The sequence below is a fragment of the Pollicipes pollicipes genome, unplaced genomic scaffold (genome assembly GCF_011947565.3).
Source record: "Pollicipes pollicipes isolate AB1234 unplaced genomic scaffold, Ppol_2.1 Scaffold_3087;HRSCAF=3621_pilon_pilon_pilon, whole genome shotgun sequence".
Classification (NCBI taxonomy): Eukaryota; Metazoa; Arthropoda; class Thecostraca; order Pollicipedomorpha; family Pollicipedidae; genus Pollicipes; species Pollicipes pollicipes.
This window is the reverse complement of record NW_023596225.1, coordinates 30,431,030-30,446,694: the sequence shown is the minus strand read 5'-3', so window position 1 is coordinate 30,446,694 and position 15,665 is coordinate 30,431,030. Positions and strand designations below refer to the sequence as shown.

General features: G+C 62.1%; 1 protein-coding gene across 1 annotated transcript in view; it reads left to right on the top strand.

Moving 5' to 3' along the window:
* The window catches only part of LOC119090031 (fat-like cadherin-related tumor suppressor homolog), a 68,107-nt gene that overhangs the window by 21,164 nt on the left and 31,278 nt on the right, over positions 1 to 15,665 (top strand). The window contains exon 2 of the mRNA XM_037212827.1: positions 7,637 to 11,017. Coding sequence (XP_037068722.1) covers positions 7,669 to 11,017 — 3,349 coding nt within the window. The 5' untranslated portion in view covers positions 7,637 to 7,668. The remainder of the gene's footprint in view (positions 1 to 7,636; positions 11,018 to 15,665) is intronic.

The following is a 15,665-nucleotide window of genomic DNA, read 5'->3' as shown; positions in this document are numbered from 1 at the left end:
GGGGCTGGTGTGCTCACGTGCCGGCGTAACCGGAGGTGAGCCCGGCGCCGCCTCGCCAGCCACGAGGGGAGGCAGGTGGTGCGCTGGTGACGGCGCGGCCACCGACCCCCGCTTTACCGTGCACCAAGCAGGGCAGAGCTACAGTCGGAGCCGATCGACCACGCGGCTTGGATGGCTGTGTAGCCTTTGTGGTCCAACATGGCTAAGTTTAGTGGGTGCATTTCATAGCATGTCATAAATTGGTCTCTCGGAAGCTGAAGATGTGATTTCTAATGACCAGCCGCCCAATCCGGGCAAACAGTTGTCACATTGTTTCACCGGTATCTGTTACCTGCGGTACTTGGATGGGTGCAGGTGCTATGTGACGAACGCGCTGGATATCTGTAAAATTGGTCCGCTTTCACGCGGGATGTGGGGCAGATTTTTACTTCGGTTACTGATCGATATCGGAAATGGTTTGGAGTCACGCACGACGTCAGTCCTCTTCAGAATCAGCGTGATGATCAGAATTTAGACGCTTTTCTGGCTGAGGCTGACAGGAGTCTGCGTGAGTACTAAGCGTCGAACGGCGGCTGGGGTTATAATCGGCTGCTTTTGTGTGTAAGGACAGTGTATGCGTGGGCACGGAAACGTGCTATCCATTCAACAGGCTCGTCTTTCACGTATTTCAGGCCGTCCCTTGCTCCATTTGTTTCAGCTTGGACAGGTGTGTGGGCTCGAAACAGCTATCTATCGCCTCTCACGAATTGCCGTTAATTTAATTTCTTTGTTCGCGGTCGGTTTTGGTAACGCGCTATCTTTTGATCGGACGATTCTGGCAGTGATAATTAGTCACGGGAGAAGGGAGTGCCGCGCCCTCTATCGGGGAAGATGGCCTACTTCGGCTGGGCGTTCAGACTGCTGAGCCCGCCCGACGTGATGACTCGAGTGCGTTGTTTCACCGCGCGCCCCGCCCAGCTGTAAGATATGACGAGTCCCTTGGCAATCGTCGTTATTGAGATACAGGACACGTATTTTACAGCCTTGTCCGGGCTCACTCAGTGTAATTGTGAGTGCCTCGGTCTAGATGAAAGGGCCCAGCGCATACTAGACAGATCTGTTTGCTCTGCTTTCGTCGTCGGCCATTAGTACTGATAAAGTGGCTGCGACCCAGAGCGTTGCGGCGCGGCCGCCGCCGGCCTGCCACCAGCTCGGCTCTTTTGACGTTTCCTCTCCTCTCGCCGCTCATTCACGCTCCAGAGACGAAAGGAGACGCGGACGGACTGCTTCAAAGGGCACCACGCGGGCGGCGGTGCGGGGTAAATACGGCCTCTCGCGGCCGAGAAGTCACGCGCCGAGCACGAAAACGGCGCTGTAAAGCACCCAGCGTCGTAAACGACCAGCGGGCAGCGCTGGGAGTGGCTGTCCGACGCGGCCCACCTGACACGGCGTGTCTGTTGAGAGCTGTCATGGGGGGGGGGGGGGGCGACGGAAGAGGTGTCGAGCGAGAGGGGCGTCTCGAGCGGGAGGGACGGAGCACGCCTCTCACCGAACTGGAGACGGAGAGCGTGACTCGCCGCCGCTGAAGCATCCAAGCCACACATTTGCGGGGGCTCGGCCATGACGTGTAGCTCGCCTGAGGCTGAATCAGATAAATCAGAGCTGGAACGTAAGCGGAAGCTGTGTGCATGGCCGTTCTATAATCGACTTCACCTCTATTTTTTTTATTTCTGCTCCACCTAGCAGCTTGTTTTGCTGATGCAGGCTCTAACTGCAAGGAAAGCAATACATTTCTTATTCGCTGCCAACTCCAATACTCGAGCAGGCGTGCTTGAACTCCGAAATATATTTTAATGGATACAATCTAATGCGAGTGTTGCGGACCATACAGCACTTTGCGGAATGCACAAACGTATGCATTTCTAGATTTTGACAACGCGACGAGCCACAAGTGTTCGCCGGCTCAATTATTGCCCTTACAGGCTGTTATAATAATGGCACTTAATGCTACTATTTTTTTGTAAGGATTTGATCCGAACCATTTGAATGGATGGATCCCTGGGATCAGAGCTCACGCTAAGCAATGCTTGTGTGAGCCCTGATCCCTACCACCCGATCGCGCAATTTCATGTCAACGGCAGAATTTGGTGACGAAAGCCTAACGTGCTGCAACGCTCGGCACGGTCCATCCTGCCCTCTGACGTCAACTGACCTTCAGCGCGACCGCCGCCACTGGCCGCAGGCCATACCTGTCAAGGGCAAATAACGAGCTCCCTAAAGCGACTCGAACCCACCCCGCCACGGGTGGGTGGATCGGAAGGCAGGCGTATATATTTTGTTAATATTAACAAATATACATAATACGGGGCTAATGTCTACATCTGAAGGGAGCCGGAGTTATTCCAGTTATTACAATTGGCTCAATCCTGCCAGCAGGTGCCCATACACAAAAAGCTTCCTTAAATGCATTTGTGGAATCGATTTCACCTTAACGGCAACCTAATTGACTCTTGAGTCGTGAAAGCAGGCTGACTTCCGAGTCGAATATCAGTGTGACTCCGGTGTCAAATGATCCGATTAACTCCAAAGGCGAGTGATCACGCTGACAGCGGAGTGGAGTGATCAGGCTGCCAGCGGAGTGGAGTGATCAGGCTGCCAGCGGAGTGGGGTGATCAGGACGACTGCGCCCGCAGCCTACTCGGGCGCTGCCGGCAGTCGGGCACGAGTCCGCAGCGTGTAACGCCAGGACCGGTTTCTGGCGAGTCCGCGGGCCGGCCGACCGACGCGGCGTCAGCGAAGTCCTATCCGCGGCGCCGCCCCCGACCGCCGCGTGCCGGCGCCGTACCCGCCGTCGCCGAGTCCGAGACGGTGCAAACAGGGCACGCGGCGTGCCCTTTGTCGGACGCCGGGCGCGGCCGTGTTTGCCGAGTGTCGGCGCTTCCGTCCCGCCGCACTGGCGCCGCTGTCTCGGCGGGCGTTTTCCGGCGCCCACCGCGGGCCTCCGGGCCTTAGTGGAAGGGACAGATGCATGCGCTGTTGGCGCTCGCGATGGGCAGATTGGGGCGTCGTCTATGTGACCTCTTCGCCCGTCTCAGTTGTCCGCCAGTGATGGCCACGTCCGGCTCAGTGATGTGCCACCCCGCTTGCCAAGTTCCGAGCTCCTTCCCATTCAGCATGCGGAAATGTGTCTGGTCCGTGCAGAGCCGGGGCTGTTGTCAGCTGGCCCGTGCCGTCACGGCCCGCTCCTCACTCCCACTGGCCCCGTCACGGCCCGCTCCTCACTCCCACTGATGGTGCGGGGGCGAGGCCAGCCGTCGCCGCCGGGCCGCCGGTCGGGGCGGGGCGCCGCGCCGCCGGACGTCGCCCGCGTCTGGACGCCGGGCCGCCCCCGTCTCCGGTCACTATAATGGCCCGGCGGCAGTGGCCGGCCGGCGGGGCGGGTCAGGTGCCCGGAGCGCCGGGCGTGCCGGGCTCCGGTGGCGTCGCCGACGTGGCGGGCGCCCGCTGCCGTCCGCTCCAGTGTCGCCGCCCCTTTTAGGACGGCGAGTTGGATCCGCCCGGAAAAGACCAAAGTCAGATGGTACAATGGATCGTTTAAGCGTTCATCATGTAGACAGGGCATTAGCTTGGCGTGTTTGGGCACTCGGCCAGACTTATGGTTGAACTGTGTTTGGGTGATTGCTTTGCCCCTGAGAGTCGCAACTCCACAACGCTGATTGCGTGTGAGAAACCGAACCATTCTGATATGTTAGTCTCGTCCCTCCGACCTTTAAGTCACAATACAAGTGCTTAGCCTTTCTATCACTCTCGCGCCGCAGTCATGAGACAAGCGCTCTGGTGGCATCCTGGCGTCGTTGCAGCCGTTGCCAAGCGCCGGCGCGACGTTGCATGAGTGATCCAGAGGCAGCTCAGAACCGAACGAAGGACAGAGACGAAAGATGTTGCTCCCAAGCGTGCCACCTTCGCTGGCTATCGTCCTCGATCGCGCACCGCCAGATCAGCTGTGAACTCTATGAACTTGCCCGTGACGCAGTCGGCTACTCTCGCCCTGCCTCCATCGTTCCCGCCGTGGGCTGGCAGCGGTATCCGAGCCGACGCCAGTGGCTTGGGGGCCGCCGGACAGGTGACACCTCGCGGACTGTCTTCTTCCTGGTGTCAGCCAATGCGGTGCACCCAGGACATCTGCGCTCCGTTTCTTCCAAGAACAGGTCTGGAGTGCTGCATCGGCGCTGGCCGCCCATGGCCGCTGTTCAGCTTTGCATATCGTCGATTAACTCTGGAGCCCTCGGTGGCATTGTCTCGGGCCGCCCGCTAGCCAGAACCCACGCGAGCCTGGCATTTGGGGGGCCGCTCGGCACGCCGCACCGGCAGTGTCCGTGTGTGGCCGCCTGTTCGGTGCCGTCGCTGCCGCCGCCGGCGGCGGATTCACCCCTGCGCTGGCAACGCCGCCCCGGTAGGGCAACATCGTCCCTGGCCTGGTCCAAGCGGACGCGCGCACGAGCGGGCCGGGCCGCGGCGGTGGCGCCACGACGGTGAATGCCGGGATGGCGCGGCGTGTGGGCGCGCAGGCAGGCAGCTGAGAGCCCAGGTCCCGGGACGGCGTGGTGTGTTGTAACACCGACGGGCAGCTGAGAGCCCGGGTCCCGGTATGGCGTGGTACGATTGGCGCACTGATAGGCAGCTGAGAGCCCGGGTCCCGGGACGGCTTGGTGTACTGTCGCTCCGATGGGCAGCTGAGAGCCCAGGTCCCGGGATGGCATGGTGTGTTGGTGTACCGGCAGGCAGCTGAGAGCTCAAGTCCTGGGACGGCACGATGTGTTGGCACTCGGGCAGGCAACTGAGAGCCCAGGTTCTTTCCGCGCTTCGTCAAAAGCTAGCATGCGGACATTGTCCTGCTGAAATTCTTACCCCTACTTTCGGAATACGGTGATGAGTTTGTAGTCGAGTGGCAGGAAAGCGATATTCGCGGAATAGATTCCTTTTGGAGTTCGCTAACCCAAGACCAGCTGAGTTAAGCTGTTTTTGCTGCCTGCGGTTAGAGGCCGCAGTTAAACATGAGCGGTGCGTAAACACGGGATGTGGATGGGCTCGACCATAAGTACGGGCGTAATCTAAACACACCAAGCACAGAGGCCGTGTTGCTGAGAGGCGCGCCGCTGCCTGCTACGAGCCGCGCGGACGGCCTGCTGCTCAACCCCGCGTCACAGGCTGGCAGTGCCGTCACTGCGTCACAGTGTGCCGCATTCCGGTCGTTGGCTTACATAGTAACGCTGGCTTATCACCGGGTCACCTCATGCCACGGTCCTATCGGGTCACATCGGGGAACCGATAGTGCAGTAGTTTAACTCCGCGTCCATGATAAACTAGAGGCTTCCTTGCGGAATTCGCCCTTCCTGCCAGGGTGAGCGGCAGGCGACGCCACACAGGCTCAGCAACTGAGCACGTCGTAAAGCCCAATGGCACACACTGTCCGGCCATGGCGTTATATTGAATACCAGACCGGGTGTTGCTGTGCATTGTGACCTCATCGGGTTAGGGTGTCACAGTGTGTCTCGGCCTGGCCATCATCTCCGAGTGATGTTGGTCACGGTTCGGCCTCTGCGTCACACAGCGTCGCCGCCGCGTCACTGTCGCGTGGTGTGCCAGTCCGGTCACCGTCACGTGCATCACCGTCACGTCACCGTCCGTCACTGCTCGGCCCGATCGCTGTCATCCCATGCCACAGGCTGGCCACTGCTCCGTGTGCCTTGGTTAGGTCACTTATTACTACGGTTGGTTACTGCATCACATATGTGTCGCGCACCGACCACTGCGTCACACGCCAGGGCCGGGTGACCGAATCGCATGTCACAGATAGGTCACCGTGTCACCTTGAGTCATGGCTGGTCACTGTCTGGTGCTGTTTTACAGGCCGGTGAGACCGCTGTCCTGAGTCATGCCATTTGCGTAGTTGCCAGCGTGGGTGCATGGTTGCTGAAGGTGATATGGAGGTCAGGCAGTGAACATATTGCAGTTAAATCCAACATAACTTAAGCATTTTGTCAGGCATTAGCTCGCGCTCCGGCATTTTGTGCCCCCGCCCCCCCCCCCTTCCTCTCCCCCGCCTCTTGTATTTGGACAGTACTTTTGGAACCGAAAAGACCTTTGAGACTTAAAAAGCGGACTCTCGAGGCATCAACGTGGGATCCCGAGCACGAAAAGGTATTACGGATAACATAAAATTAGACCTATTTGGCTGATAGGACCGCTGCGGCCCCATGTAGCTCCCTCCCGGGCAAAGCCCGGCTACGCCGCTGTATGGAAACATCCAAAGTCGTGGTATCGACCGCAACTTGGCACGGAACGTGTGGTGGTCAAATATTTAGACCATGCATCGTTATTGTTTGGGAGATGAACTGTTTGCTATGGCAGGCGTGGTTTCTGTAACAACTCAAGCGCATCGATCGAAGTTCGAGTACTTCTTCGATTCGATCGAGCAATTCCTCCACGCCATGCTGACTGAGAGACGTTCTCGAAAAAAAAACGCCGGCAAGCACCTACCGTTCTAATAGTCATGACGTGTCACGAGGTAAGCTGTCACAAGAATAAGGTGCTTGTCAGACATCCAAATAGGAAACTCTAGACGCAAACAATTCTGAAGCACGTGACTACCTGACCTATCGGGCACTTCATTACATAGGCTGTGATACGTTTACTCTTCGGATCTGTGATGAAAGCCCATCCCTGTGGTGGCCTTGTGAGCCTCATGGCTGGACTATATTGCTATTTATTCCTGCAAGACGGCCTGCTGGACTTTGTATCTAAGTGACTGGTATCGCGGCAGGAGAGTAATTTACTCTTTTCAACATGACCCAGTTTTGACTTAACAGCTATGATGTGGAGTTCTCTGCGCTGCAGCCGCGATTTTAGGGTTCTCGCAACAATTCGAACCATGCGATATTCGTTGCACAGTTGCGGTTCGGTACGACTCTTCAGTCCTCCAACCACTTGGATTCCACCATGCATTATTTGACATCACCACTTGGATTGTGTGGATTATGGCGCGACAATTCAAAGAAAACATGCTCAAGAGTGCATCCAGAAAAATCCGTTCGCGTCATTTCACGCTATGTGCACAAAAACATTCTGTCAGCTTCAGCTTCGTCACAGAGATGAATGTCGCATTTCGGAACTCTCAGTCTGAATGTTTTTTGCATGCCTCGGTTTGCTGTTGACATTATCCCAGCACCGTTACAAACTTCTGACACGAGCCTTCGCAAAGCCGTGCTCAGTCGTCGGCCTGCACACAGCGATGCCTTCCCATCCTCCAGCCTCCTCAGCTCCCGCACCCATGTGACGGGCTCACTCACTGGTGCACAGTCACCATAAACAGACGGACCACGCCTGCTATGTGGGTAACTGTAGCCTGAGCCGTGCCATTATATACAAACGCAGCTCATCCCTCCGCGCTGCCGCCGTGGCATACCGGCTGCCGGCGCGGCGGCGGCGGCGTACGCTGGTTACGGCGCCGGCCGCCGGCCGCGCCCCCTGCCCGGCCGGCCGGCCTCTCGGCTCCGCCGGCCGGGCCGCTCAGTCGGCGTGCGGAAGCCGTGTGGGGAGGGTTGCGGACGGTCACGGCCGGTACCGCACGCTCACGCTCCGCCCTCGTGTGCCGCAGGCAGTGCAGAGTGACCGCCGGCTGCCGGCGACATGGCGCCCTCGTCTGGCGCCCGGCGGCGGCGCCCCCGGCTGGCGCCCTTGCTGCTGCCGGCCGCCCTGTGTCTGCTGACGTCTGGTCGGGCCGTCGCCGCCGCCGGCGGCAGGTCGGAGCCACGGTTCAGCTTTACCAGCGCCCTCTACAACGCCTCCATCTACGAGAACAACGTGGGCAAGGAGTACGTGGTGAGCGCCGGTCCGATGGGTGTCCGGCTGCGGCCCGAGCTGGCCGGCGCCGACATCCGCTACAAGATCGTCGGCGGCGACCCGGACGGCTTCTTCAAGGCGCAGCAGCAGACGGTCGGTGACTTCTGCTTCCTGCGCGTGCGTACGCGCACCGGGCACGCGGACGTGCTGAACCGCGAACGGCAGGCCGAGTTTCGCCTGAAGGTGCGCGCGGTGGAGCGCGGCCGGCGCCGCTACGGCCGGTCGCCGGCCTTCGCCGAGGTACGCGTGCGCGTGCTGGACAGGAACGACCTGAACCCGTGGTTCGACGCGGCCGAGTACGACGTGGAGGTGGCCGAGGACCTGCCGGTGCACGGCCTGGTGACGCAGCTGCATGCCGACGACGCCGACGAGGGCATCAACGGCCAGGTGTACTACAGCCTGCTGGAGTCGGAGCCGCACTTCGCCATCGAGCCCAGCTCTGGCCGCGTGACGCTGGCGCGCCGGCTCAGCCACCGGCAACGGCCCGAGTTCCAGCTGACGGCCGTGGCTCGTGACCGCGGCCTCAACGACATGGACGTGCCGGGCCTGGCGCGGCTGCGCGTGCGCGTGCGGCCCGTCAACCTGTTTGACCCGGTGATGCACGTGACGCACCTGGCCGAGGTGGTTGAACACTCCAGCATGGACGTGTACGCCATCGTGCACGTCATCGACCGCGACGAGGGCGTGCACGGCCAGGTGGAGGGCGTGCGCATCGTGGACGGCGACCCGGAGCGGCGGTTCCGCGTGCTGTCCGGCACGACCGCCGGCGAGTTCCTGGTGGGCGTGGCCGACCCGCTGGACCGCGAGAGCGCGCCCTACGGCTTCAACCTGACGCTGAACGCCACCGACCGCGGTACGCCACCGCGCTCTTCATTCCTGTCGGTGCGCGTGCGCGTGATGGACTTCAACGACCACGCGCCGGCGTTCACGCGCGAGGTGTACGACGTGACGGTGCGCGAGACGGCGCTGGCGCACACGGCCCTGGTGCGGCTGCGCGCCAGCGACTCGGACCACGGTGTCAACGCCCAGGTGCGCTACGCCATAGCGGCCGGCAACGAGGGCGGCGAGTTCGCCATCAACGCCGCCACCGGCCTGCTGTGGCTGGCGCGGCCGCTGGACGCCGAGACGAAGGCGTTCTACGCGCTGACGGTGTCGGCGCTGGACCAGGGCCACGGCGGCCGGCAGCGCCAGGGCTCAGCCCGTGTCACCGTCACCGTGCTCGACGAGAACGACAACGCGCCGCGCTTCGGCACGCCCAACACGCAGGCGGCCGTGGACGAGAACGAGCCGGCCGAGCACTACGTGACGCGCGTGACGGCCGAGGACGCCGACCAGAGCGAGAACGCCTTCCTCTCGTACTCGATCGCCAACACGGAGCCGGTGCCATTCGTCATCAACCACTTTGACGGCACCATCACCACTTCGGAGATGCTCGACTACGAGACGCAGCGGCGCCAGTACGTGCTGCGCGTGCGCGTCTCCGACTGGGGCAAGCCGTACCGCTGGCAGACGGAGACGACGGTGACGGTACGCCTGCGCAACGTCAATGACAACCGGCCGCAGTTCGAAAAGGTCGACTGCCACGGCCGGCTGTCGCGGCGCGCCGCCGTCGGCACCGAGATCATGGTGCTGTCAGCCATCGACTTCGATGAGGGCGCCGTGGTCAGCTACCGGCTGGTGTCGGGCAACGAGGACGGCTGCTTCCGGCTGGACGAGCGGCTGGGTTCGCTGCGGGTCAACTGCGACCTGGCTGACCTGGCCAGCGACGAGCGGCGGCTGGGCGTGATGGCCAACGACGGCCAGCACTTCTCGGACGAGACGCGGCTGCGGCTGCAGCTGGTGGGCGGCGGCGAGCGAGTGCTCGGCGGCGCCAGCGTGCGGCTTGAGTGCAAGGACACGGGCGTGGCCGGCCGCTACCGCCGGCTGCTGGCCACGGCCGAGCAGAACAACCGGCCGCGCGACCCGTTCACGGTGGTGTCGTCCAGCCGGTACGGCACCAACTACCACCGGCCGCAGCTGTCTGCCGAGCCGGCCGGCGAGCTGGAGGTGAGCGAGGCGGCGCCGCTCGGCACCCACCTGACCACCGTGATCGGCCACGACAAGGACCTCGGCTTCAACGGCCTGCTGGTGTTCGCCATCGCTGACGGTGACGACGACTCGGCGTTCAGCATCGACATGGACAGCGGCAACGTGAGCGTGGCCTGCCGGCTGGACCGCGAGCGCACCGCCCTCTACCGGCTGAACGTGACGGCGTGCGATCGCGGCCGGCCGCAGCTCTGCGCCAGCCTCATGCTCGTCGTGCACGTGCTGGATGTGAACGACAACGCGCCGCGCCTTGAGCGCTCGTCGTTCACGTTCTTCTACCCGGAGACGCGGCCGGCCGGCCAGCCGGTGGTGCGCCTGAACGCCTCGGACCCGGACGAGGGAGCCAACGGGCGCGTCTCGTTCGAGCTGTTGACGGACACGGCCGACTTCGCCGTGGACCAGCACACCGGCCTGCTGAGCCAGGTGCGTGCGCTGAACCGCGAGCGCCAGAGCAGCTACCGGCTGCGCGTGGCCGCCCGCGACGGCTCGGCCTCGCGGCCACTCGTCTCGCACGCCGTCGTGCACGTGGACGTGCTGGACGTGAACGACAACGCGCCGCGCTTCTCGCGGCCGCTGTATCAGGTGCGCGCCAGCGAGGACCTGCCGGTGGGCGCCGTGCTGGTGACGCTGGACGCCGTGGACCCAGACCGGCCGGGCGCCGCCGAGCCCGTCTCGTACCAGGTGACGGCCGGCGGCCACGGCCGGTTCGGTGTGGACCGCAACTCTGGCGCCGTCCGACTGCTGGAGCCGCTCGACTTCGAGCAGCGCCAGATCTACAACGTGACGGTGGAGGCGCGCGACGACGGCTCGCCGCCGCTCTCGGCCGTCGCCTACCTGGTCGTCCAGGTGGTGGACGTGAACGAGAACTACTTCGCGCCGTCGTTCGGCGGCGCCGTGGCGGTGCGCGGCTCTGTGCTGGAGGGCCGGCCGCCGGGCACGTTCGTGTTGGCCGTGCGCGCCACCGACGCCGACCCGGTCGGCCCCAACTCCGACCTGACCTACTCGATCCGCGGCGGCAGCGGCGTCGGACACTTCTCCATCAACGAAACAGGTGAGCGGCGGGCAGCAATGGACACCGCTCTGTGGGCGAGGCATGCCCGGTGTCGGTAATCGGATCATAGCGGCAGATCTTAGTGGATTATCATTGGCTTCTGCTAAGATACACCATGCCAACGACTGAACGGAGGCGGACAACTAAACGGGTAGCAAATTGGAAAGGGAGACAGGTGAATAGGCTTTCATCACTGTCGTGACAGATGAATTTGACCAGATTCTTCCTTGACTCCAGTGCAGTCTATAGATGATGCCGGCTATGTTCTCCGTCATACAGCACACATGTGCACCGTACGACATAGTCCGATGCATCTGTTATCGAAATAAAAGTCCCAATAGGCGTCAGTGAAGCCCATAAAACGTGCTATCTCCCAAACTGTCTTAACGGGAGTCGACTCTATCGGCTCGATTCCTAACTCAAGCGGTAATTTGGTGATTTGGACTGATGCGAAATAAAGCACAGGTCCGCACCTCGTTAACCACTGTAAGTCTTGGAAACCAGAGGTACGGGGTTCGATTCTCCGCGGATTCCGCCCTTCCTGTTGGGGTGAGAGGCGGGTGACGCCATATACCTTCAGCAGATGAGTGCGATGTCAAGGCCCACCGACAATCTGCATCTCACCCCTCCACACGACTGGATGGTTGGTGGATGCATGGGATAGCTAGATACCCGTTAAATACCCACCATGGAACGAAGGGGAGGGGAGGGGGTCCGCATTAAATCCCGCCCGGTCAGCGCCGGCGGCTCTGATGGACGGCAGAAATGCGGCCTCAGGCGGCGTGCCGCCGTGAAACACTACGCCTCGTTGTGTTTTTGCCACCTAACTAATCCCCTGTGTCAGCGAATGCGCGGCCCTGCGCAAAAACCCAGCGGGCCTCCGAGCCCGTGTTGCGGTGAATAGCCGCCGGCGGTTTTTGTTTTTTGCTCCCGGACGTTTGTTTTTAAAGCGACAAGGCTCCTTTTCTCAGCGCGGTGGACCGTTCTTAACCGCATATTCAGGTCTGTTTTGATAGTCTGCAACGTCCATTACGTTTTTGCCGTTGCCCATTTAGAAGCCCTTGAAGTCTCGCTATATTCATCTCGACCTCGCTCTCTGCGTTCGTCGTGTGAAAACACTGCGACACCCTCAGCTTGCGGTGCACGCTTTCCCAGCTTTCCACGCTTTGTTGTCACAGTAGCGACCAATCTATTAACCGGGACAGTGTTTGTGTTGCTGCTCATCAATTTCATCTCACCATCGCCCATCGAGGCTAAGTGTTACCCGCTGTTTCTGTGTTGCGCTAGCCGTTCCGCGGTCAGTGGCAGCGGGTCTGTTGCTAACCTGGTGCTGCGTGCTACTTCAGGAAGTGACGGTGCGGCAAGGTGTGTGTTTTGCGCACTACCTCGCCAGCAGGCACTTTGCTCGTTTGCCTGGCTTTGTGAAACGGCATGATGATGTGCCGCGGGGTGGCCAGCGGCTGACCAGCGGCGCTGACCCGCCCGGTGGCCAGTGGCTGACCAGCGGCGCTAGTCCGCCCGGTGGCCAGCGGCTGACCAGCGGCACTGGCCCGTCCGGTGGCCAGCGGCTGACCAGCGGCGCTGGCCTGCCCGGTGGACAGCGGCTGACCAGCGCGGCCTGCCCCCGGCAGCGGCTGACCACGCTGGCCCGCCCGGTGGCCAGCGGCTGACCAGCGGCGCTGGCCCGCCCGGTGGCCAGCGGCTGACCAGCGGCGCTGGCCGCCCGGTGGACAGCGGCTGACCAGCGGCTGTCCGCCCGGCGGCCAGCGGCTGACCAGCGGCACTGGCCGCCCGGTACAGCGGCTGACCAGCGGCGCTGGCCCGCCCGGTGGCAGCGGTGACCAGCGGCACTGACTCGCCCGGTGGACAGCGGCTGACCAGCGCGCTAGTCCGCCCGGCGGCCAGCGGCTGACCAGCGCACTGGCCTGCCGTGGACAGCGGATGACCGCGGCACTGACTCGCCCGGTGGACAGCGGCTGACCAGTGGCGTTGGCCCCCCGACGCGTTCTTCGTCGTTGGGCATTGTCTACGCTTCTCACGTACGCACGTTTGTTGTCACACAAGATGCCGCCAGTGCTTCGGTCATATAGTGCGGTTTGTTGCTGCTGCTCTCCTCGCCGAATGGGGCATAACAGCGGTTTCAATTCTCATCGAATAGGGACGTTCAAGACTCGGTTATTTGTGGCTACGAAAAGCACGAGGTGAAATCAGATTTTGCGGATATCGGCGTTATTGATAAAAAATGTATTAGGCCGGTGCATTTTCCTACAGAAAGGGAATGTTAGCAGGTGCTCGTTACTTTATACGATGCGTTATTCAATACAAGCGTACTCTGCGCTGTTGGCGGAAAGAGCAATGTCCAACTTTCAGTCTGCCATGCCCACTCCATCAAATTGTATCGCCTCGCTACTGCCAAGTAGGGAACACAAGCTAGGCATCCAATACGGACCGTGACTCGGTTCCCAAGCGCAGACAGTTCGCCCGCATTGCTCCGCCCCTCGACGTCGGCGCGTAGCCGCTCTCTCCCCACCCCATCGCCCAAATCGCCGAGTCGCGTCAAGCGCCCCCGGCGCCGTCTGCACGGCGCGACCAGTCCCTTTGTTCATCGGACCAGTCGGGAAGTGGCGGCTCGGCCGGCCAAACAAACAGCGGCATCGGGAGACCGGCCGAGCCCATGTTGGGAGCCGCGTCAGCTGAGCGCCGCGCGCCGGCCGCTGTTGATACCCTGAGTAGGAGCTGAGCCGGCCGTTCGGATGCGCGCCGCTCGGCCCGCGTCTCCGTGAGTTGGCTGCGAGCGGCCGGCTGCGTCGCCTCTCAGGTCGCTCCGCTCCGCCGCGGGGGAGAGGGGAGGGCATTCGCCGTCTGCCGCGACGTCCGCGCCGTCCTGTACGTGTCTGGACGGCCCGCGGCGTACCGCCAAGGCCGACGTGAGCGAACGGAAGGCCGTGCTCCGACCCGCTGGGCGGTGTTCTGTCGCAGCGAGCGCCCCCTGGCGCCGGCTCAGCTGGCCGCCCCCCCCCCCCCCCCCCCTTCCTCCCGGGGTGGCCCCGGCCGCTGGACAGGCTCACCTGGCGCGGTCACGCGCCGTGGGCGGGCGGTCGGGCCGCCGTGCCGCCCCCTCTCCTGTTGCCAGGGTGACCCGGGCTGAACACGGCACCTGTCCCAGCCGCGTACCCGGCGACTCTCGGCGACTCTCGGCGCCTGCTGCCAGCTGCGCAGCGTCCGAGACTGCAGGTCCAGCGGCCCCGACAGTGAGCCCCTGGGCACCACAGAGGAGACGGAGACGTTTGCAACTGACGGCGGCATCGATCTTTGCAGACGCGCTCGCGCCGCCACACGCACGCCGGGCGAGGGTCCCTGGCGCGCATCCCTAATCCTAGCACCTCCCGTGCATGGTTGGCTTGGGGCAGGGGCGGGGCGGACGGGCTGTCTCGGCGATCCAGAGCCGCCCGCCTCTCTGTATGCATCAGTGACGCCGGAACGTGACGTCCGCTGTCCCAGCTCTGCCAGTCGGCCCCGCCTCCCCGCTGCGGCATCGACTGTGACGCCCCTGTGTGACGGATGTGGCGCTCAGCTGTGCCAGTCGAGACGTCAGGCCGGCCCGGCCGAACGCCGTGCTAACACGTCAGGCGGCGCCACTTGCCCGGCTGTCGGAAGCGGCTGTCTGGATGGCTGTCTGGTGGTGATGCTCCGCTCCCACGGCAGCGTCACCAAGCTCTGGCGGCCTGCGTGACAGCCAGTCATGCCTGTCGTAACACTCAGCCGTACTGGTGACTCCCGGTAGTTGTGCTGCCGGCTGTGCTAGTGTGCCGGCCAGTGTGCCTGCCACCAGCTGTGCCAGGGTGCCGCCGGCTGTGCCAGTGTGCCGGCCAGTGTGCCTGCCACCAGCTGTGCCAGTGTGCCGCCGGCTGTGTTAGTGTGCCGGCCAGACACAGTAGTGTCTGACAGGACCGGGCTGCACCGGACGGCACTGGGCGGGGCGCCGCTGCCGGCAGACATCGGTCAGTGTCGGGGCCTGCTAGGAGTGCGCTCTGTTCCCGCAGAGCCGCCGTCGGTGGCTGCTGACCCAGCAGCAGATGCAAGCATGCCGGGCGTGACAGACCGCTTGTGGGTGGACTGGTGCCTCACTCCGCGCGGAGTCGGAGTCAACTCCGGGGTCGCTCAAGCTTTCTCTGGGTCAAGGGGGTACTGGCCTATGACAAAACGCTGCGAGTCGTATGGCGGGACTCAGAGCTGTCATTGATATACTCTTTCCAACATTGCGTGTGAGAAGTGAGGTGAGCACTAAAAACCGACCTTTTTGTTTTGCTTTTGAAGTTTGCATCATATCTCGACTTGTTGACTCCGATCGATCGCACCGACTTCGAACTTGTCACCGTGATCTGTTCCGCCGGAATCAATCCCGGATTGAAACCCTTTCTTCGAGTCAGATTTAAACTGGACTTTAGGGATCGAACAGCTTTGTGGCCAAGCAATTGCCTAAACAGGTCGTGTTTAGCTTGTCAAGAGCTATTCACGTGACGTATGTCGCATCGGTGAGACCATTTAAAGTGGCCTTTGAGCATGTATATTCCATGCATCTTATCTGTCCCAACCCACACTGCAACATCACCTCGATACTGCACGATTACTCACTAACTGTACCCCC